The sequence below is a fragment of the Amyelois transitella genome, chromosome 5 (genome assembly GCF_032362555.1).
Source record: "Amyelois transitella isolate CPQ chromosome 5, ilAmyTran1.1, whole genome shotgun sequence".
In the NCBI taxonomy this organism is placed as follows: Eukaryota; Metazoa; Arthropoda; class Insecta; order Lepidoptera; family Pyralidae; genus Amyelois; species Amyelois transitella.
Window position 1 is genome coordinate 1,222,451 of NC_083508.1, and position 24,365 is coordinate 1,246,815.

The 24,365-nt window shown below is 34.7% G+C and overlaps 2 protein-coding genes across 5 annotated transcripts in view; one reads left to right on the top strand and one right to left on the bottom strand.

Moving 5' to 3' along the window:
• Positions 1-965: 965 nt before the first annotated feature.
• LOC106138349 (probable DNA replication complex GINS protein PSF2) lies at positions 966-4,377 on the top strand. The gene is made up of 3 exons (XM_013339481.2): positions 966-1,313; positions 1,588-1,858; positions 3,576-4,377. Exons 1-3 carry the CDS (start codon positions 1,069-1,071, stop codon positions 3,648-3,650), a joined length of 591 nt encoding a protein of 196 aa, XP_013194935.1. The 5' UTR covers positions 966-1,068; the 3' UTR covers positions 3,651-4,377.
• A 2,651-nt stretch (positions 4,378-7,028) lies between these two features.
• The window catches only part of LOC106139355 (TNF receptor-associated factor 4), an 84,690-nt gene continuing 67,353 nt past the window's right edge, over positions 7,029-24,365 (bottom strand). For 2 of the 4 annotated variants that reach the window (XM_013340797.2, XM_013340790.2), the window contains 6 exons: positions 13,342-13,446; positions 12,320-12,481; positions 10,916-11,065; positions 10,133-10,300; positions 9,371-9,631; positions 7,029-8,207 (listed from right to left, as the gene is read on the bottom strand). In XM_013340797.2, the coding sequence (XP_013196251.1) occupies positions 7,854-8,207; positions 9,371-9,631; positions 10,133-10,300; positions 10,916-11,065; positions 12,320-12,481; positions 13,342-13,446 (1,200 nt within the window). In that variant the 3' untranslated portion in view covers positions 7,029-7,853. Of the gene's footprint in view, positions 8,208-9,370; positions 9,632-10,132; positions 10,301-10,915; positions 11,066-12,319; positions 12,482-13,341; positions 13,447-13,527; positions 13,608-13,723; positions 13,822-24,365 lie in introns of those variants that run through there. The other 2 variants (XM_013340805.2, XM_060944383.1) reach the window with 2 other exon arrangements.

The window sequence follows — 24,365 nt, forward strand, 5'->3', positions numbered from 1 at the left end:
TAGATACATTTATGTAAGCACGATCTATTAATACGTGTTTACCTGCTAGGTTAGTAGGTACCTACATGAAACTCCTGTCTCCTAAGCCCATGGTAAAAACCACTTATACATACATACATATGGTCACGTCTATATCCCTTGCGGGGTAGACAGAGCCAACAGTCTTGAAAAGACTAAATGGCCACGTTCAGCTATTTAGCTTAATGATAGAATGGAGATTCAAATAGTGACAGGTTGCTAACCCATCGCCTAAAAAAGAATCCCAAGTTTGTAAGTGTATCCCTTAGTCGCCTTTTACGACATCCATGGGAAAGAGATGGAGTGGTCCTATTCTTTTTTGTAGTAGTGCCGGGAACCCCACGGCACTGCCGGGAACCACAGGGCACCACTTATACACCATATAATCCGGCTACAGGGTAGCATGACACGGGCGACGCAGTTATTATAGCGCGAAGAACTATCGCTGTCCCGTTTTACTGCATAATAAAAAGAAAACAGCATTAGTTACGCGCGATAAAAAATGCGTCGCGCGTACAATGCTTCGAAGTCTCCGTGGTCACAGGTGTGAACATAAAAATCACAATATTAAATTGTATTACTCCGAATTATATGAGCGTGAGATAAATACAGAATGTCCTAAATATTTTTAACTGCCACCTGTTATCTTTATATTAAACTTTTAACAGTTACGTGTACGTCCTTTGTTTCTGTAAAAAGTTTGTATATAGTTCACTAGATGGCGCTGTAAATAGGCTTCTTAAAAATAGATTCAATTTATGCAATATTTTTATTAATTAACAAATATATCTCATCCTGGCTATCATATTTTTAATCCTATTCATTCTTTTTTAAATTAATTTTTAAATTAATGCGTTCTATCCACTAACAATAACTTATTATGTCGGAACGCACGCACAACGTAACTAAACTTTTCGCGCCTTTTTTGACAATGACAGTTATTATTGTTTGTTGCTAGGCTTTTCATCACTTTACAATGCATTTGAAATTAACTTAATAAATAGTTCCTAATTAATAAATAAATATAAACTTATTGAAAAAGTGCTTAATATGGATCCATATGAGATTGAATTCATCGGAGAAAACAGAATCGTCAGTATAATTCCAAATTTTTCTTACGATAAAATTTACTTGATTTGTGGCGAATTTGGACCGTTCCGCGCTGGATTGCCCCTGAATGTGCCTTTGTGGTTAGCTGTTATGTTAAAACAGAAACAAAAATGTCGAATAGTGCCCCCGGAGTGGATGGAAGTAGATGCTTTGGAGAATATCAAAGAAGAAGAGAAGAGATCTAGGTACTACTAACCTTTATGTTTTTTTACCTTTTCTTAGTAAGTATTTATACAGCAGTCATGCCTTGATGTCAAACTGGGATCAATGCTAAGATATAAAAAATATACTTACAAATTTATAAGCAAAATTAAAAAAAAATACAAATAAAAGTCAGTAGGTACAATAAATAAATGATGTCATCAAGAACTTACTAATTAAGGCATTTTTTTATACTTATATTTCACCTAGAAGTTTTGTTTACCTATTAATATAACTTTTTCTCTTCTTTCATTACAGATTTTTCACAAAGATGCCAAATGAACACTATATGGTTGAGGCCAAACTGATATTAGGATGTGCGGCCGAAGATATTCCCAATGCGGCAACGATTAAAACAATTATAAAAGATATTTGGGATATCCGTATGTCCAAACTTAGAACTTCCATGGATGCTTTGATGAAGTCCGGAGGCAGTTACGGTAGGCTGGACCACCTTACGATGATGGAAATCAATTCTGTAAAGCCTCTCCTACCATCAGCAATGGATGACTTGCTTAGGATACAAATGGTAAGATATAAAGATTTGAAATTGTGTAAAAAATAGGAACTGCCTCTAAACTATGTCCTCCTTTTTTACAAACACTTACCTGAAAACTGCGTTACAAAAGGTTTAACAAAACTCTAGATAATCACAGACAAACATACATTCATACATGTCAAATTGAGAACCACTTTTTTTTAATTCAGTTCAAAAACAATAATAAATTTAAATATGCATGCAGCCTGAAAATTAAATATTATTAAACCATCTAGCTGAATGGCTTTTATAGGATACATCCCTATAAGGGATTAAGACATATCATAAAATTTTATGCCTGTGATTAACCCTGCAGTGGTCGCGCACCTAATCGAGACAAGAGTGGTCGCGCGGACTACATACGTAGTCCATATTCAAAATGAAATAACTTTTGTTTTTTTATATAATTTATTTATTTTACTTATGGAATTATAATCAGTATAGTTTTCTTAACTATATAAAATAAAATAAAAACTTAGATGTCAACTCTTTTTTATATTAATTAAACAAAAACAAAAATACTTCTCTAAATTGGCACAATAATCACAGCTTTGATTGATTGAGATCACATTTAAATATAATAATAAAAATTAATCATTCATAGCATTTTCTACACAGGAAAGACACATAATCTTGGAATGATCTCCACAAATAAACTTCTTGCAGGCAGTGCACGACTTTCAAGTATTTTTATTGCGAGCTTTTCTATAGTCGTGGCAACGGCGCCTACATTACTCGACGTCGCCTCTGAAGCTGGTGCTTGTCTTTTTTGGTCCGTAATACCTAGAAAATCTTTAATTTTTATTGTCAAAGACCTCGGCAACGATTTTGAGTCTATTCTTTTTTGAGCCAATGGTTTCATCCAACCCAAAGATAAGTCGATCAGGAAGTCCCGACGGCATATATTTTCATAATTTTTATTTGCTGTGTAAATACATAATGCATTTGGTGCACTCAAGTTTAGTAAATTGAAGAACACCGTTAGAGGCCATCTTCTAGTGTTTCTCGAAACGTCATACAAAGAACATTTTTTTCAATCAAATTTCAATTCAAAAAACACTATGTTGCCTCCGGGTTCTTCCTCTGTTTTGAGGAAGCGTTTTAGACCACACTGTGTTATCAACTCCTGTGTAATATTCATTACGCCATCGTCTTTGCTGAGGTGGTTCCTCATCTTCAGAGCTTTCACCCGACCCTTCTCCTCTAATATCTTGTTCCTGCTCTGATCTACTTCCTCGTCCGAGCTAGACTCAGCTTGATAATTGTCGATGTCGGCATCAACTTCTCTCAACTACGCCTCTATTTGTGCAGCTTGTCGATAATCCATTTTTATCCTAAAAATATAATGTTAAATTAATTTATAGTAAAATAACATAAATCAAAAATATGTATATTACATATTTACATCAATTTATACATAAAATAAATTAAAACAAAAAAAATATGAACTGAAAAAATACTTACGTAATTGGTCGCACGGACTACATGTGTAGTCCAGGAACTTTGCGGAGCTAGTATTGCTACATCCGCGTGTGACCGGCGCTCATGCTGCACTGTGAACGTTCCGCGATTAGTCATTTGAAAGTACCTAGCGGCACAAGAACCTAACGTGTAGCGTTTAAGAAATAAAACTGATTTTGTATCAGTGGACTACATATGTAGTCCGCGCGACCACTGCAGGGTTAAATAATTTGTTTATTAATTTCAGATTTCCCGGAAGACAGCTCCAACAAATTTAAACAACTCCACTTTCAGTCAGTCAGGTAGTTCACAAAATATCTGATAGAAGCTAGTAATAATATCTGAATCATAATATGCAGAAAATAACCAAAAGTAGTTAAGTAATATTTTTGTAAATAATTTTTAAATGTACCATGCTGTGTGCTTCCTTAAGTGCCTTATAGCCTTAAGAATAACAACTATATCTTTCCAATTGCTTTCGTAAAAAGCGACTAAGGCATAGGCTTATACACCTGGGTTTCAATTTTTGGCGATAGGCTAGCAACCAGTTGATATTAGAATCTCAATTCCATCATAAAGGTATACAGCTGAACATTTCAGTCTTTTCAAGACTGTCAGCTCTGTCTACCACGCAAGGGATATATAGACGTGTCTGTATGTATTTAATATGTAAGCTACATTATACCAAACAAACAAATGGTGGCATAAATATTTTTCGGGCTTGAATAATTTCTATATTAAAATAATTGACATCCATTATGTAGTGATCCTTATTTGTTTGGGCTTACTTAGTTCATAATTTGTATTAAACAGCTGCATGTAGGTATGGTTCATTTATTAATATGACAAAATTAAATGCCAACTCTCTGGGAAATTATTCAATATCAGTTTTTTTATTGTCAATTATTATTGTCTATTAGAGATGCATTTTCTATAGGTTTTTTTTTACTATGTAGAGGGACCTATATTTTTTTTAATTGAAAAATCGATACAAAATAGAGAGCATTTATAATCTGTCGTCTTTTTTTCTTAATAAATATTGTGCCTTTTCTTTATACAATTAAATGTTATTTGGTCGAAACTGTGATAAATAAATATCTAATTGTTAAATTATCCAATCTTTCAATTAAAATATTATTATTTACACATGTACCTTGGCATATTAAAATGAGACCACGCCATATCTTTCTAATGGATGTCGTAAAAGGCGACTAAGGGATAGGCTGATAAACATGATTGTTTTAGGTGTTGTGCTAGCAACGTATCTCGTATATAACTAGGCCTTCTAGTCTTTTCAAGACTGCTTGCTCTGTCTACCCTGCTAGGGATAGAGACGTGAGTGTATGAATGAATGAATGAAAATGTATGTAGGAGTAGAAACGTGTCCGTAGAGTGGGAGTCTCTGTCATGTGTCTGTTTGTACTAAACCAATAAAAATGTAAGGAGGTCCCGGGTTCGAATCCCGGCCGGGACATGACGAGGAATGAACTCATTCTTATTATCCTGAGTCTTGGATGTTTATCTATATGTATAAGTATTTATTATAAAATATAGTATCGTTGAGTAAGTATAACGTAACACAAGTTTCGAACTTACTTCGAGGCTAACTCAATTTGTGTCATTTGTCCCGTATATATTTATTTATATTTATTCAGTTAGCATAATAAGCAACTAGCTATAATAAATCTAATATATTTATCATATGCAATTAATTTGTTAGTAATAAGTTACCTATGGTTATCTAGCTTTGACGCAATTGGAACACAAATTCAATTGTGCCCGTTATCTATACGATTTATGGTAATAAATTAACACTCGCTAAATAACTTGACCTAACCTGACACCGTCCGCTTTAGAATCGGGTTGTACGCATAAAAGATATTCATTAGAATTGGCAAGAAAGCGTGTTACCGGTCAAATTATACTGGTACGAGTATAGTTTGATTACCTACGTCCACCCTAGTTTGACCTACGGAGTTATTCAGGTAATTATAATTAAGGCACATATCTTGTCTTCTTAATATAAACTTCCTACAGACATATGGGTAAGGCTTTCCTCATAATTCGAACTCACGTCTTCATGTTCATTATATCACCTAAACAATAATCTAGGAAGACAGTGTGTAAATTAATGATACTTTTTTTATATATTAGTTCTACATTCATTCATGTTTTTTAATGTACACAATGTGCATTCGTCCACGATTTAGATTTAAGAGATCTATATTCGTAAGTTGACGTCCGATGAAAATGCTGCAGTGTAGTTTGTTCCGCCGCTTCTTCTACACATGCGCTTTGGAAGCGGTAGTAGTTATAATTAGATTTAAGTGATGTGACGTCAATAAGTGATACCTTGTATCCAATTTTGAAAATAAATCTATTCTTTTTACTGTCTGGGAGAAAAACCTTATTGGTTATGAAAATAAGTAAGTGAATTAAAATAATAAAACAAATATTTAGACATGGCAACATCATTTTATTGGGATATTTAAGTTACAACACGATTTGTGCTGTGAGCAGGCTACCAGATACTAACATCATAATCTTGTATAAAAGTTGCTTATCTACTTTACGTACAGCTTTCTGGTTCAAAAAATATTTAATCAGCGTTCCCTGACACTCTAAGTCTTATTTATTATAATGTACAATCTTAAATAAACGCGTAGACGCACTTAAACTAGCCATACTCTAGACTTAATTTAAACTTTGTTAGTCTCTCCAGTTACAATTAGGTACTTAAAACCTAGACTTTGCATAACGCTTAGTTCTAGACATTACTGAATACACGTCAAACTTACATCTACAAACAAGCGGCATGTCGCAACATAAATCCGGATAATACTGGTTCGTACCAGTTTCGACCGGTCAAAACCAGTCTTCATTTGTAAGTATTTTTTTTGTAGACTAGTTTTGCAAAATACCGCTTCTAGAATTTAGAATATACTTAGACATGGTTAAATTGAAAATGCGGACTTAACAATAAATGTTTTTTTCTGGAATGTAACATTACAGTGAGATTTATTGAGTTCAAGCAAGCGTTTTTGAGAGATCGTACAAAGGGCGTTTAGTATTTTTTTTATTCTTTAATATATTAAGTATATAGGAAAAACCGTTTTTATATTCAGATAGTTTTTTTCAAGGTATTTACAATAAGAAAGCACACGCGAGACCAAGTTTGAATACATAATATATGTCTAACATATGTAATATTAATATATAATTACAGCTTTAGCCGTTTACACTAAGGCTGATTAACTTTGCTGAAGAAATGTACAGTGTAGTTTTTGTTTTGCAAAGTAATCTTACACTTTGGTCTAGCTCCAGCTTAATACAAGAAAATAAGATAGACTTTAATTTAGACTCTTATTTACACCATGGATTGACCGTAATTACATGATTTCAATCATTATATGTCAACAAAAACTTTTTGATAAAATTATATTTTTTTTAAACAGAAATATATACAAAGATCTGCCGATATAACAATGCCAAATATAATTCAAAGGTGGAATCATTTTTTTTTAACAGCGCAATACCTAGGCACAAATTGAAACTATTTAAGTTTATTTCTGCCCAAAAATAAAGTGCCTATACTCAAAAGATTTTTTGCAATGATAATTAAAGTTATTCCTGGACACGTGACATCCCAAAAAAGTTTTATAAATTGAGAATTGTATGCCAAAGCATTTTTCAAATAGCCTTCAATTTATTTTGCGTAAGGCTGTCAAAAACGCGTTTGAGCAATTGTTTATTTAGTTATGCACACACAATTTTTGCAGAATCCTATAAAAATGTGTGCGAATTTGTATTCAAAAAATTTGTCATCAAAAAGAAATAAATACCTATCTCGTCACATTCAAAGGTATATTATATATGGTATTCAAGAGACTTTTTAATAATAATTGAAAAAATAATTTAAGGTAAGCACATGTCACTAACAAAATATGACGGTTAATTTGACGCAACAATTTTTAACTAAGCCTGGTTTAAAAAAAAAGTGAATAAATAATGAATCTGATGGAGTTCTTTTGAATATGGAGGAATTATAACTGTATTATATTGCAGTATATATAAGTAGGTGTCCTTTAAAACGATATTTGGCATGTTAGTTCTTCAGCCGGCAAAGAAACTCAAGAGATCTTTAGTGAAAGGATAACAATCGCGTTGGCGCTTCTAAAACTAATTATGTACAATTTATACATTTAGACTAATATGTACAGCTTAAACTATGACTTTTAAATTACTTATTACTAAATAACAATGACTGTGCGAAGATTATCCGACTTGTTTTAGAAATGTGGTGTGAAGTTATCTATTTATTTTCAACGAAACATTTTCTGTTGGTGTCTCTTCCTGACCAATAAGTCAGTGAGTGACGGTGATAGTAAGAAATGGCAAATTAAACAGACATTTTCAATCTGTTTTAGTATAGAAATAAAAATAACCGGAACCTTTTGTTAATTGATTGAATTCTGTTTGCAAACTTTGGACCACACTATCAAAAAATTGCAACACTATCTATTAATTAAACAGCTACAATTTTACTCGGATCCACTTTAACTCTCAAGAACATGACGTCATCTTTGATAAAATTCCTCTTCTTCAACATCTCGTGGGAGACGAACCTTGGGAAGCCGAAGCCCAATGCATCAGGCTCTTTTGAGGGTCTCTGGAAGTTTTTCCACGTGGGGTCAGGTACGAAGCTCTCGACGATGTTGCAGGCTCTGTCAGGGTTGGAGCTCTGGTCGAAGAGAGTGAAGGCGACCGTGTGGGCGAATGGCCACCGCAAGATGGCGTCGTATTCGCCGGGCAGAATTTTGATATAAACCGACATGTGGGTAGCTTCGCCAGCGCCGTTACCGTTCAGAAATAGAGACGCCTGAAAAAGAAAACATGTTTTTATTGTAACAATCAGGTACATAATACTGAAACTTCCGTTCAGTAGTTTAACTTAACCCAAATATTTTATCAATAACTAGACATCATTATTGCAAGTGATTTGTTTCTTTTCTTTTAAGCGAAAGAAGTATGCAGAGATCGTGGCAAGTGGAAAGAGGTAGTCTCTGCCTACCCCTCCGGGAAAGAGGCGTGATTTTATGTATGTATGTATGTATGTTGTTTCTTTTATAACAATGTACTACTTATATCTTGTTACTGTGTTAATTTCTATGCAATAAAGATATTACAAATAAACAAATTATTTGAACTGAAGTTGTCTCAGTGGGGAAAATAAGAATAAGAAGTGCATGTGCGTGAATACTACTAGTATAATATGAATACTAATAGTATAAGTATTCACACTCGACTAAGTAAGTATTCAACGAAGGTCAACCTTTCTTTATGGTTTCAAAATTTGGTGTACGTACAAATGTTGGCGTACGTATACAATACTTAATTATGTAAAGTATGTGTTAACAATTAAAAAAATATATAAGACACCAATTTCAGGTATCTTTAATCAATATTTGGAAAGCACCATTAAGTAAATCTGATGTTCATTCTAGTTCAAATAAGTCCGTCACAACAAACAAACAGGTTCATTTTGCGTTAGTCATATTACAAATGATGTGTTGCTATGAGTAACTCGCTAAATCCACGCTCCCTCGTATCGTAGTGCTGATGACTCAGTCATGGAAACAAAACAAGCTCAGCGGATTGTTTGCCAACAAAGAGGTTAACTAATTAGTGAATATATGATTTTAATTGCCGTGTAGTATCGGCATAGATGTCAGTATGATTTTAATTAAGAATAGCCGCGTTTGTTGTCCATGAGAAATTATTGGACAGTTAAAGTGTTATGTGGCCTCTGTCTACTGCTCCGGAAAAGCTTAGCTACTTTTATTTATTGTAACATTATTTTATTAAATGATTCATGATGTTGACTATCTGTAAATTCCACGAGTACAAACATTTTAAAGGAATTTTCGCAGTTGGTAGCAAAATGACTTCTAAACTATAAATACTCTTAAGTTACTATAAATTACTAGTTCCTCAATTTTTTTTAAAGATACACCCAAAAAAATATCAAAGACATAAACCCACCTGCAACTTATATCCATATTGGCTCGTGTAAAAAATGGGTGACACCAACTCGACGCCATCTTTGCATTTAGCGTCCGCCATCTTGGCGGCCCAGTCCGTGATCCTCCATACAAGGACTCCGGAACAGTTTACTGATAGCCTGGAAACTGCCGCGCGGAGACTTTCCAGCTGCCTGGCTTGTCTGCTGGCCAGGGAAGAAACCAGGGCTAGGTGCTGTTGGCAGCTGTCTTCTGTATGCCGTTCTAGAGCTTGTCTGGTACCCTGGAAGGAATGGAATGCAAGTTAGTTATGGTAAAGGAATAATGGTTCTGTTAGGGTTCTTCTTTTAGGTAGGTTACAATCATTTTTTCCAAAAAAAGTGACTTGGCTGCGTTGGCTGCATCTACATCGCTTTAGTCTTGCCTTTGTGGCATTACCTGTGAACCAGTAGTCAACCTTGAGTGAGGGAGAGGGAAGTTCACTGGGAAATGTGTACCCGACACGCATACAAAAAAGCCTTAAATTATAAAGACTTTGACGGCCTCTGTGGCGCAGCGGTAGTACGCTTGTCTGTGACACTGGAGGTCCCGGGTTCGAATCCCGGCCAGGGCATGATGAGAAAAGAACTTTTTCTAATTGACCTGGGTTTTGGATGTTTATCTATATAAGTATTTATTATAAAATATAGTATCGTTGAGTTAGTATCTCGCAACACAAGTCTCGAAATTACTTCGAGGCTAACTCAATCAGTGTAATTTATATAAATAAAAAGAAATCCCTCACCTTGAACCGACAGCCAGCGTCCCTAAACGCGCAGGCCAAACCAGCGGCTGCGCAGTGATCACGGAGATGCGCGTCCAGCTCGTCGCGCGGGAGCGGCGCGGCCGCGCAGCGCTGCGGGCACGGCACGGGAGCGCGCGCGCAGCCGGCGCCGTGGGCTGCGACTGTATCCTGAAGATAGATAAAGTTGTTTTAAGGACTGATTTCACATTATGAATTTTCGAATAAATTATAGTAGAACACTAACGGTGGTGTGATTCTGCGTGTATACCGTGTTGCTATTCATTCATGTACAACTACCCTCTTTTTCTTAATCAATCAATCTTGATAGATGGTAAAATTTCTTGCGAATTACATAATCATTATCTGTCCGAAATATGTATGGACATGACATGCTCTCTTTTCTTATACAAATAACAATGTTTCAACTAGATTATGACTAAGATTTAATCAATATGAGTATACATAGACGACGTTAATATTGTGTGGACCGTGTTGGTTACACATGTTAATGGTGAAAAGAAGTGCCGTGTGGTACCCGGCACAAATAGAATAAAGAATAGGACCACTCCATCTGTTTCCCATGGATGTCGTAAAAGTCCACTAAGGGATAGGCTTATGAACTTGGGATTCTTCTTTTAGGCGACGGACTAGCAACCTGTCACTATATGAATCTCAATTCTATCAGTAAGCCAAACAGCTGAACGTGGCCCATCAGTATTTTCAAGACTGTTGGCTCTGTCTTCTATATGAATGTATGTATTGACTAAATGAATGATCACTCACCTGGGTGTAACGCTGATTACAATGTCTACAAGGCACGAGTCGTTTGCTGCAGTGCTGTTGCAAATGCTGCTGTGTATGCCGCCTCTGGACCTTGGCGCCGCACTTGTTCTCGCAGTACACCGGCTCGTGACCACAGTTGCCTTGGTGCTCCTGGAATGTGGAGATTCTTGTTGAAAACAAGCTTTATCATCATCATATCATCACGTCTATAGCCCTTGCGAAGTAGATAAACTGTCTTGAAGAAACTGAATAGCCACGGTTAGCTGTTGGGACCCGCAAATAACTTTAGAAGATGAAAAAGATCGTTTGCAAAGATAATCTACTAGGTTAAAGTATGAAAAATAATTAAGATGTATGTACTTAAGTAGGTTGGTGTAGGTAATTATCGAAAAATAAATGTCCAATGCTTTTCATTTTCCTTATTAGTCAGTAATTTATATAATAAAAAAAAAAATAAGAAATAAATTATTTGGCTAAGTACTTATATAGATTTTTCAAATTGAAATGGAAAATAATTAGTGAATCCTGATATTAAGGAGACTGTCAAAAAGATAAACTGGAGGGAATGGCAAAGCCCTTTGACTTTAGAAGTCCTATTGGAAATCTTTAACAGCCTATCAATGTGATAAATTCTATTTACATAACACCCTACATTTAGGATAGGTACAGATTAGAACAACGATAGACATCTCCGTCACTAGAATGACAATTAGGCGCCTAACGATCCAACTCTTTATCTAAATGGTGCGTGCAATTACAATATTTACTTTGTGATAATTACTCAAAAGTTTCCCCGGTTCAAATTAATCATTATTTCGAGGAACATAAAGTCTTTTTTAACCGATTTCAAAAAGGAAAAGTTTCTTAAATCGACTGTTATTTTTCATCGTAGCGTATTCTTAGTTGTTGGAATCCTAGCTTGAGGTCCAATAAAGACAAAAATTCAGTGATACGTTACATAATGCGAACAGATTGGCTTAAAAAGCTTTTCTTCCAGCGTCAATGTAAAAGTCTATCATGGGAGCTAATAAACTTAGATTTCTTTAAGCCGATGGCCATCTAGCATCTTGTCACTTTACGAGCATGAGTACCTTTTCCCGTTGGAAAAGAGACACACATTGTGACAGGATGCTTGTGTTAAGGTGGACCATAACGTTATCCTATCACTTCACAAGTATGAGTACCTTTTCCCGTTGAAAAAGAGACACATATTGAGACAGGTTACTTATGTTGAAGTGGACCATAACGTTTTATGCTAATTAATCAGCATAATTCTTATATACAAATAAAAAAAACTCTTAGTGACAAATCGACAATCACTGCGAGCGGACAAAAGCTTATACTGTTCCTATGTATAAGACGATTGATGATTTAAGTTTACAGCATATTAGCAAATGGTCTTACCTCCAAAGCGCTGCCAGAGAACTCCTTATGGCAATGCTCGCAATTGGCCCTTCGCCTCGGACAGGTATAGCGGAGGTGGTCCTGCATCAGAACGCGGGGGATCATCGCGCCACATTGAGCAGCGCACAGCACCGCATCGTGCTTGCATGTGTTGAGGTGGGCCTGTGGGCGATGGGCCTTATTAATTTGGGGGAATATTAAAACTGGCCTATGCAATATTAAATCTTATATTGGATGCAAAGGTAGGTATCTAAATGACGAAAAATTTCTCTCAATTTAGTAAGTAAATTTTTTGTTGTTCACAAAAGGAGAACATTATAAAATTAAATATAAATCAGTAGTATAGTACAAAGGCGGGCTTATCCCTAAGTGGGATCTCTTCCAGCCAACCTGAGAATAAGAGGATCGCATACAAAATTTGAACTACAGTTCATTTCTAATAACTAATATAGGCCTTATTAGTCTTTGTCTATAAATACTAAGTAGGTAGGTACTACCTACTCATAGTTTCATTTGTTAGGTGACCTTGAAGTGATGGGCCTTATAAGTTTAGGGGAAAAGGTGTATGTTTTGGGCCGTATTCGTTTGGAATATAGTATCTATTGTGTACCGTTGGCATTATAAGTTTGTGGAAGAAAAATCAATAGACATTTTTGACGTTTAAGATATGGCGGATTTAAAAAAATTAAAATAAAACAAAAATAATTTAGAATAAAAAACAAAGAGTCGAAAAAACTACCAAATTGCAATCACTATTTAGCTGTCAACATTTTCAATTACCTGCACAGTACCTACATTTGTTTATCATTCCAAATATTACCCAAGTTATCCTGAACATATAATACAAACAAGTTGATCAGATACAAATGTTGGCGTGCGTCACTTGAGTTCTATTTGAATACTGTAAGGTACGAGAGATAAAGGAAATGTGTCGCTCATGACGTGTAGGCACGAACCGCACGTCCCCAGCCCCACTTCTCATATCTCACAACTATTTACGATTCCCCCCCCCAAAAACTTACCTTTAATTTGCGTAGTTCATCCGACCACTGGCATCCATCCTTGTGATGGATGCAGTACACCACTGATCCCATTATCGCCTTCTCCGACTCGGGATCTGGGTATATCTGTAACAAAGGAAACATCCGTCACACAATGTCCAAACACACAAAAAAAAAAACAAAACTTAGAATAACAAAAATATCCACCGCTTTTTTTAACTTGGCAATTATTAATTTAATCATTTTGAAAGTAATTTTCCACGTGAAACACGGCGTCAAAAGCAACAGTTGCCGCTAAGACTGATGGTAGCGCTCGCGGGCTGGCATAACGGATTAAATAGGACAACGCGATTAAAAATAAACCTCATCTCAAAAACAGAATATAAAGCGTGAGCATACGCACCGTGCGTTCGAATATGGAACACATTGGAAATATGCAAAATGGCCGTTCGGTTTTCGCGCGTTATAAATTCAACGGACCGATGGAGCGTTCACATGAAGGGCTTGATACTAAATGAACGTTCCCGTTTATACATTTTCGTTATCTTTATGGGTGCAACGAACAGATGGCTCGCGGTGTGGACCACCGTTCCCTGGTGTTTGTGCCGAGATAAGCGTGATTTTTCACTTCCCAAACCAGCTGGATAATAGAATGAACAAACACGTAACATTCCTTCAAGCGAGTTATTCCGCGAGCTAATTTTTCTTCAAAACAATGCCGTCTTTAAGATGATAAGAAACAACATTAGATGAATTATTTATATACAATGTTTGTAAACATTGTTCAAACTGAAATGCGTAGAATCCCACTACCGGCAGAGATGTCATCAGCCTAACACTCTGTTGTTACCAACGTGTCATGTCGAGCGGCGTTAACACCTATCCTTTGGCATCCATCGTCTTTCCATTCACTCTTGTGATGCTTAACCGAAACAAACTAGCGATGGATGTGACACAGATTGTTAGCGTGAAAGATCAGAAGTTTCTCGTAATACGCACAGTTCTATTTACAAACATTGATGCATGTGGTCAACGGCACGATGCCGCGTAACCGTACCTTAAGATCTCCATCTGTCCAAGTGAGACAAAAGTGTGGAGAGTGTGGTTGAAATTTCATCCTTAAATCTTGATGGTAAGTGTGAAAATCGTTATGAAACTCGATCATAACTAGATGCTTCGAGACGGTGGTGTATAAATTTACGAATATAGAATGTTATTTGTGTTGTATTCTAAAAAGATGAACCTCGATGTGTTGATCTCTCCCGCATCGCTCAATTATAGAACTCGTGTTCGTGAATGCAACAGAACTAAAAAGGTGAAAGCGTTCCGTGAAAATACGGCACTTACTACGTTCTTACAATCATCCGTTGATTCCAAAGGATTGGATGGAAAATGTGCGTGACTCCGCCATTAGTTTGCCATCACTAAATAAGGTAGGTACTTTTGGTGCCGTGTGGTTCCCGGCACCAATACAAAAAAGAATAGGACCACTCCATCTCTTTCCCATGGATGTCGTAAAAGGCGACTAAGGGATAGGTTTTATAAACTTGGGATTCTTCTTTTAGGCGACGGGCTAGCAACCTGTCACTATTTGAAACTCAATTCCATCATAAAGCCAAACAGCTGAAAGTGGCCTATCAGTCTTTTCAAGACTGTTGGCTCTGTCAACCCCGCAAGGGATATAGACGTGACCATATGTATGTATGTACTTTTGAAAATAAACTTAATATAATTAGTTTACAACGTTCGGTATCCGTATGGTTTTTGGCAGATTAAAATATAAATAACCTACTATCGCTTAAAATACAATTGATTTTCAATTGACCAGTATTAACAGCTGACATTTTTTTCCCACATCCTCGTAATCCTTTTAAGGCCACCATAAACCTTCAATGAGACGTAATTTATCAATGAAGCATGCAAATGATCTTATAGACTGACGAAATGCAGTCGAACTAAACAAGAGTGCCTTATTAGGACGACTCCCACGCACCAAAGATTAAATTGGAATTAAAGTAATATGTGTGTGTGCTTAATTAATTTATTACTAAGACAAACTTACAGTGGGCGACTTGTTTTATTGGAATTAATTAGTTGTAATATGTAATTAGTTTCCTTTATACATTTATTGATACAAGTTATTCGCATACGAGTTCATTTTTATCTTTTCTATTTTTGCACGACTGATTTTCGTTGAAAATTCAATTATTAATTTGCTTATTCGAAGAAATATTCCCAAAATGTTGGTTGGTCCTTAGATATATATTCTCCTAATAACGCGAATCTTTCTCAAATGATAGGTAAATATTACTTACGGCACAGCCGCTTAAAACACATAACGCCACATTTTAGGACAGTAGGACAGTAGGTTTAAATAGTATTAACCTAGCTAAGAATTCTAGGTATGCTAATGTTGGCAAAAACATTTAGGTAAAATTATATCTGTAAGCACTTAATTGGACCTTACATATTCCTACTTCTTAGTAATAACACTAAACTAGTGTTTCATGTTACCGAATACATGTCTACAAATGTTTATTGAAATAATACCAGGCAAATATTGATAATGGGAATAGTAGTTACTAAAAATACGTAGGTATCATTTTACGTCAATCACGATCATCTAACGGTGACCAAGCCCTCTATGGTAAATATCATAGACAAAATAAGGATATATAGATGTACTCAATATACATATGTGATAACTTATTTAAGAATGAATACCTATTTTAGATTAATTGTAGAGAATAAAGTTGTAAATATATGTATATATAATAAAGGTACTGTATAAATAAAAGGTGATTGAAATAAACATATCTACATAGATACATATAATCACGTCTATATCCCTTGCGGGGTGGACAGAGCCAACAGTCTTGAAAATACTGATAGGTCACGTTCAGCTGTTCGGATTACTGATAGAATTGAGATTCATATAAAGTGACAGGTTGCTAGCACGTCGCCTAAAAGAAGAATCTCAAGTTTTATCAAAAGAAGGTCTCTAATATCACGGCTAATTCTAAGGTTGTCTGTTTGTCTGTGGGTGTATTATGATGCAAATCCGTAGGCGGTGGCACTAGCCTTGTCGTTTGTAATTAAATAGCATTTTATTCCTTACACGTTACGTTTGTTTGATGTTATTTGATAAAAACATTTAAACAATGTTGCATGAACCCATAACGGGTAATGCTACCAGTTTTGAAGAAATGAGCGTAAGTAAGCGATGAGGTTATGCCTAAATCGACGTGGTGATAAGTCCGTGAAAAAACATACATATAATCACGTCTGTATCCCTTGCGTGGTAGACAGAGTCAACAGTCTCGAAAAAACTAATCGGCCACGTTCAGCTCTTTGGCTTAATGATAGAATTGAGATTCAAATAGTGACAGGTCGCTAGCCCATCGCCTAAAAGAAGAATCCCAAGTTTATAAATCAACCTTTAGTCGCCATTTACTACATCCATGGGAAAGAGATGAAGTGGTCCTATTCTTTTTTCTATTGGTGCTGGGAACCACACGGCAAAGTAAAAGTATAAATATAAACACTGGCACGTTTCTTTTTTCAGAGCTTCTTTTAAAAAAAAAAGTAGTCTAAATCAATTCTAGTCCCAGTGTTGTCACATTATAAAGAAAATAAAATACCTAAATACGTTGTTACTCGACTGTCTCCTTTTGTTATACGCCTAAGTTTGTAATGTCGTCAATATTAAATACAAACGTGTCGTAAATGCTATTCTGGTGCATTTAAATTGCCCTCTACTTTAAATTAATTGGCGCAAACGCGAATTTATAATTACCTATAACACTCGCGTTCAATAAAAATGTTTCCAACATCCACACAAACACATACTTATAAATTCATTAGATAGTTTATTTACGTATTTATCGATTAGTTAAAGTTGTTACATTTAATTATCATTAACATAGAATATTTGAAGTCTTAATCTTTATCTTGATGTGATGATGGACAGTTATCAAATAACATACATACATATAATCACGTTTATATACGGGTAGACAGAGCCAACAGTGTTGGGCTAAATGATAGAATTGAGATTCAAATAGTGACAGGTTGCTAGCCCGTCGCCTAAAAGAAAAATCCCAAGTTAATAAGCCTATCCCTTAGTCGCCTCCACGACATCCACGGGAGCAATATGGAGTGTTCCTATTCTTTTTTATTCGGAAACCACGCGGCCCTCATCATTTATAGGTACCTACTCACTAAAAAATATCAAATTATTAAAAGGTGTATCACATTTAACATCTTACTTTTATTTATTTACGAAGTAGTCTAAAAATAGTCAAAGATAAATCGGTATACATATGTAACATCAAAAATGGCGCGGACTTTACAAATGCCGTCGTACCTTTTCCATTTTTGATAATAGTGAGGTTATATTGCGGAGCTATCTCGGTTTTTTTCAATTAACATACATGTATAAAATACAAGCCCTAAAATGGATTTTATCTAACTCTTCATGCTTTCTTTTTTCAAGTGAGAATAGCCCAAAATGATTGACAAGTGACGGCGCAAGAGTTTACCAACTTTTTTTCGTTATTCCAATAAGAGATGAGTTCTTATTACCAGGACGTAAGGTAGATTTTTTAAAGTTTTGAATACGGTTGAAAGCAAACTGAAAGTTTGTATTGTGACGCTATCGACACGCGCTGACGTGGGAATGTAAACAAAGCCCTAAAAATATATTATTCGGGATTACTTTGAAGCCTGTATGTAGTAAACTTTGTAATATAAAGTCAATGTACCTATTTACCTACTAAGATATGACATGTGAAAAGTAGAATATGACAATGTAAAAATAAGGAACAAAATACAAAAATCCATTGTAGTTAATGTACTAAATGTACTACAATGGAATTTTTGTATTTTGTTCCTTTTTTTACATTGTCATTACCAATGGGTAAAGAAATAAACAAAAAAGATTAAATACACAACAGTAAGTGCCACATTTTTATAAGGTAGGTACATGATAACATGTAAAAGTTGAAAAAATATTTATTTTTTTTGTTTTCTATAATAGATTTTACATTTTTTTTAAATTGGCTCCCAAATTCGAATAAAACCTCAAATTCCCGTCAACGTTGCCAACCTGACAAACAAAACTGATCATTGTCTATGGCCAGCACGCGGACGGAAGCGGGTTCGTCGTCCGCGGCAACGGAACTGTACCATAGAATAGTAATGCCGATTACTATTGTAATTATAGTTCTTAACTGTTCACATCGCCGTGTATATTAGTCGTATTATTCAGTACCTATTATAAAATTAAACATTTTGAAGCTTCTTCCATGTCGTTTCGTATATCTGTGTTCTAAACTTGAATTCACATAATATTTTTCTAACGCTTAACTTTATAGATTCGTATTTCGTTTAAGTTATATTTTGCTTTAATTTATTTGTTTTTGTTTGTTTCTATATGACCTATTTATTATAATCAAAATAATACCTTTTTTAGATATTTGAAAAAAAAAAAAGATTCTTGTTAAGCACTTGTTCATTTAATTTTTCAGTTATACGAGTCGTCATTATAATTCAGTTAAAAGTGAAAGTAGATATTTCCTAAACATGATTAAGATACAATTTAATTTTATTGTTTTCTCCTTTAATCAAGCCCTCTGGCAAATTATATTCCTTATTTATTCATTGGATTGAATGTTAATTAAATAAACATCTTAATTTATGAAATAAGTTAAATAATGTTGTAAGCATACATTATAATATACTAGAAAATCAAAATTCAGAATTAAACTAAAAATTAAAAAATATCCTTTATCTGTTTAAAATCTATCTCTACATATTGCAATATCATAACTAACTGTTAATACATTGTTGATATTTATTTCCAATTGTGTTTGTATTGTATGTTACTGTCACTCAATAAGTGTTCCAATATTCGACTACTAATGGCGTGTGGGCGAAATAATATCCTGTTATTATCTTCTCCATTCACAAACACAGCTGACCTGCTGAGATTTTCGATGTCTATTAATCAACTGTACATCACGCTAATGCATCTTTGTTTTTGTTTACACAACGTCAGTTACAGCACCCATCATTTTGAATCGACTCATCAACGAAGCATTCGCTTATAATAATATCAGCTACAAATTCTTTGATCAAAAACCTAATGTGTTATAATAACTGGCACAAAATAAGTGTAAATTAAATCAAGTATTGTTTTTTCTTTTCGAAATGCCAACATGACGGCGTAAAGTATTTGAAAATAGAACACTTCATATGAAAGAGAATGAAACTTGATACCAATTAGGTTGCTGTCGTCAAGAAAACATAGTGTCACATTACAAACAAGATTGTGCTTTCCACTAGTCTTACCGTATTATTATTCACACTTTCCTAGACGGTATATTTGTATGAATGTCAGCAAATTCTTTGAATTTCTTTGCACAGACGATAAATAATAAATGTCAGCATAAAACCTTAAAGGTGGCACAGATAATATAGTAAGCAGTATATCTTATTATGTTATTTGCACATTATGTTTTTACAAAGACATAATTTAAATTCCATGGGACAATGACAATTAATCTATATTTATTGGCAAAAACAATGTATAGATACATTAAAGACTTAGCTGTTTAAAATTAAATCATCATTCGAAATTAAAAAAGAAACAGTTATCTATGATATAATCTGGATTGTCGGTTTGAAACCACAAAACAAAATGGCGTACGTATTGCATAGTTATAATGATTAAATTACAGTAACGTTATACAATTTTATTGCTATGTTTATGACTGACTACTGGAGTAACACTAATGGTTATTGTAACATGACGCCCAGCAGACAAATATAGTAGGCATTTAACTAATGAGCCAATGTGTAAGTGCTATTTTATTGCCAGTATTAAATGCCTTTACGGCACTAATGTGGAGGCTATGAAATGTTTAAATTTATCAATATTGTAAATTATTATCTGTGCCTACGGAGACGAAATAAATACTTTTTTACTTTTTACTTATATTTATTTAATGATATAAGGCGCAATGATGGTCGAAGGCATACCCCGAGCTCTTCTCAAGAGAGGTGACGATGCAATCAGGACTAAAGCCAGGAAGAAGAAGAATAAGAAAGGCGCAACTTTTACGGGAGTTCGAGAGTGTATATAATGTAATAATGTACTTTAAGCAAACTATCAAATGAGGTTATATTTTTAATTCGTAGATTGATTGTCAATAAATTTATTAAAAAACAAATGTAGGAAAAATACACGCAAAGAAATCAGTTTTCACTAAGGCCGAAATGGACTAAAATTATACTAAAAAACCTTTCATCTGCCGGTATCAATTGATAAGTCTTACAAACAGTAACAATGTGATAATTAAACATTGCTCAACAGTTATCTAACAGTTATCAGCAGAACAAACAATACCGAACAGTCATTAACAAATCATTCAAATGACACAGGAAGCCGTGATAGATCTGTTTATGACTTACGAAACCTCAGTAACACAAGTAATTAAAGAAAATAAGTACTTATTTCATGAAGACTTTTATCAAAAATGAAATTTGATAATTTTAAATATACAATGGTTAGAAAATAATGTTTTCACAGAGATTTATAGAAATTTTTCTGTGAATTTATTCATACTTATCAAGTATATAAGAATTTTAATTTTCTCTTTATTTTAAGTTAGATCCAACAATAAAATAAAAGCTAGTCAAAACGTCACATAAACAGGAAGTCGCAAATAAAAGACCACCAACAAACATATATAATAACACTTAACTCTAACCTTTCACCCAGGGATTACAACTCACTAACCATTTAACTGAATTGGATAAAAGCGAGGGTACTACAAATTGATCGATCGGCGGAAGCCGCCATTGCGGGCGAATTGCGGACTCCTTTGGTTGGCAACACTGCTAAATCAGTTGGCGGGAACTAGAGAGGTGCAAATTTTTTTTATTGATACGGGCTAAGGAAGTTTTGGTAATGTTATTTGTTTTATTAATAGGCGAGTAAGGGATAGGCTTATTAACTTGGGATTCTTCTTTTAGGCGACTACGGGCTAGCAACCTGTCACTATATTAATCTCAATTCTATCATTAAGTTAAACCGCTGATCAGTCTTACCAAGACTGTTGGCCACGTTCAGCTATTTGGCTTAAAGAATCCCAAGTTTGTAAGCCATCATCATCATCATCGCTTCATTCGTCCATATTCATCTCATTCTCTTCATGCAAACTCGTGTCATATGATATGTGTTGATAATTCCAAATGCACTACATACACGTTTTAAACAATTAAATTGTGTAATGTCAGTGAATGTTTGCGTCATAAATGTAACAGAAATAAACAGAACGAATCTCCGGTACTTTTAGTTATCATAACGCGAATTCATAATAGTTTCATGCAATTTTGTATGCGCCTCTTACTAAAAGTAATTAAGGTTATTAGTTTAGCTACAAGGCGGAAAGATAGTGATTTTCAAATATTGTAGCCCATTAATTTATCTTTTGCTTACGTAATTTATGATTTTAAGAGAAACTCTTTCGGATTCTTGATACAAGAAAAATCAATTATAAGTTTGGGCCGAGGTAAGTTTTACCAAACTATTGATCGTTTTACCTACTAAGCAGATATACAAGGAGAGTGTGGAGGGAAAGGTTGGAGTGGGAAGGCTCAGGCGAACGTATCTTGATCAAATTAAGGATGTCTTGGCAAAGGGACAGGTCAAGAGTACCCGAAACCGCCGAGCTTGCATGAAGAGAGTTATGAATATGGATGAACCGAAGGAAGTATGCAGAGATCGTGGCAAGTGGAGGGATGTAGTCTCTGCCTACCCCTCCGAGAAAGAGGCGTAATTTTATGTATGTATGATCGTTTAAAACACCCGATGAAAATTTATATCGATAACGGCATTATTTCAATTAATATTACCAACTTTATTATTCACCTGTCTCACAAACCTATTCCTATCCTGTTTCTACGCCAAATAAGGCCCGTCGCCTACGCCTTAGCATTTCAAGCGACCGTCTGCAAAAACGTAGAGAATTTTTAACATACCACCAAGTATTAATTCTACATCATCGTATCGTGATCATTGCCGTGTGGTTCCCGGCACCAATAAAAAAAGAATAGGACCACTCCTTCTCTTTCCCTTGGATGTCGTAAAAGACGACTAAGGGATAAGCTTATTAACTTGGGATTCTTCTTTTAGGCGACGGGCTAGCAACCCGTCACTATTTTAATCTCAATTCTATCGTCAAGCCAAAAATCTGAACGTGGCCTATCAGTCTTTTCAAGACTGTTGGCTCTGTCTACCCCGAAAGGGATATAGACGATTACAATATGTATGTATGTGTTCATTGCCGGTATTCTACTGAGAAAGATAAAAATAATTTTACGCGCCCACTTCAAAATACACCTTACAGTGAAGCGACGGAACCAAACATGCTTAATGACCGTGCTATAACTAGACATCACGTAAATAGACAAGTTTATATCCATTTTGAACTTTTACTTCGACACGGTGTGCGCCATCTCGCTCTCTCTTGACATATCTGAAAGAGAGGCGAACGGGAAAATGGCGTCGATGACGTCCTTATAGTACGTTGAAAAACAGTGGTGTTGCCATAATAACAAGCCCGTAAGGGTATGTGTTGAAAGACAAAATGGTAGAGTTACGCTTGGGATAACTCATTTTACTTAGTTTAAGAGATATTTCGGTTCAGTTGTCGTAAATTTACAGTCTTCGTCGTTATTATTTTCGAATATAGCACCTTATTAATTGAGTGCGGAAAGTTATAGTGTTATTAATATCTTAGCATTAATGCACAGATTGAAAATAAATAAACGTATTTATGTACGTATAAAAAATTATGTTACAAAATAAATAGTGGTTTTATGAGGATATAAAAACATTGTGGTTACATTCTCTTTGAAAAAAATATCAACAAGCATTGATAAATCGCTTGCATCCTGTGAATTCCTACGGTATCTTTTCCGGTGATAGTAAAATGTGATGATTTGTATGCAATTTAATACGTATTTTGCAATATTATAGTTAGTATTGATATTGTTGTAATTCATTCAAGATAGTTATATACCCAAACAAAAGAGGTATATCGAATTATGTATGTGTTAAATAATATATATTATTACTTACATATCATAAAGTCTATATCCCTTACGGCGTAGACAAAGCCAGACCTGAAAAGACCTAAAACCCAAGTTCAGCTTTAATTATGGTACCTACAAGAGCAGAGGTTGAAAAAATAAATTAAATATTTTTCAATATTATATTTACGTGTCGTTATATCATCACAAAAACTAATATTTCTTTAAACTCTCATAAAAAAACATACTTTAATAAATATTAAAGATCATCTTTAACCTTCTTTAACAATGCTGTTAAATATTTATCATTTTATGATCGAAATCTGTACTAATATTATAAAACTGAAAAGTTTATAAATATAGATTAAGGCAATATAACAACACGCTGCAACGAAGAAATAATGGAAAATGTGAAAAAAAAGGGGAAAGTTATTTATCCTTGAGGGCTTCAATGATGCCACAAATAACTATTCCACGCGGACGAAGTCGCGGGCACAGTTAATTTAAAATATATTTTACACGAAATTTTTAAACTAATCTTAAGCGATTAAGGACAAATAATCTTTTTACCAGTTACTCCTATACGCTGAGGAGACTTGCTCATAAGATTTACTCCACAGATTACCTCAAACTCTGAACCAAGGAAAGGTCTATTAGATAACATGTACCCGTATTGTCTCTTGTTCATCTCATTCCCACACGTTATCAGCGAGCTAATCTGTTACATAACTCCGCACGTGAGTTGTGTGGGCCGTTACTATACTATGACGTTTAGTACGACTATTAAACTCTTGTGTGGTATGTCTTTCGTCAAAATTTTCAGAACGAAGTTTCGGAACGACGACTTAAGTGTCATTCGTGGAAATTTTAATACATACATAGATACATATGGTCACGTCTACATCCCTTGCGGGGTAGACAGAGCCAACAGTCTTGAAAAGACTGAA

What these genes read in the sequence shown, in the direction of transcription:
- LOC106138349 (XM_013339481.2), top strand. Translation starts at nt 1,069, where the DNA reads ATGGATCCATATGAGATTGAATTCATCGGAGAAAACAGAATCGTCAGT. An exon ending in GAAGAAGAGAAGAGATCTAG is followed by an intron (nt 1,314 to 1,587) that starts GTACTACTAACC and finishes CTTTCATTACAG; the next exon opens with ATTTTTCACAAAGATGCCAA. An exon ending in ACTTGCTTAGGATACAAATG is followed by an intron (nt 1,859 to 3,575) that starts GTAAGATATAAA and finishes TATTAATTTCAG; the next exon opens with ATTTCCCGGAAGACAGCTCC.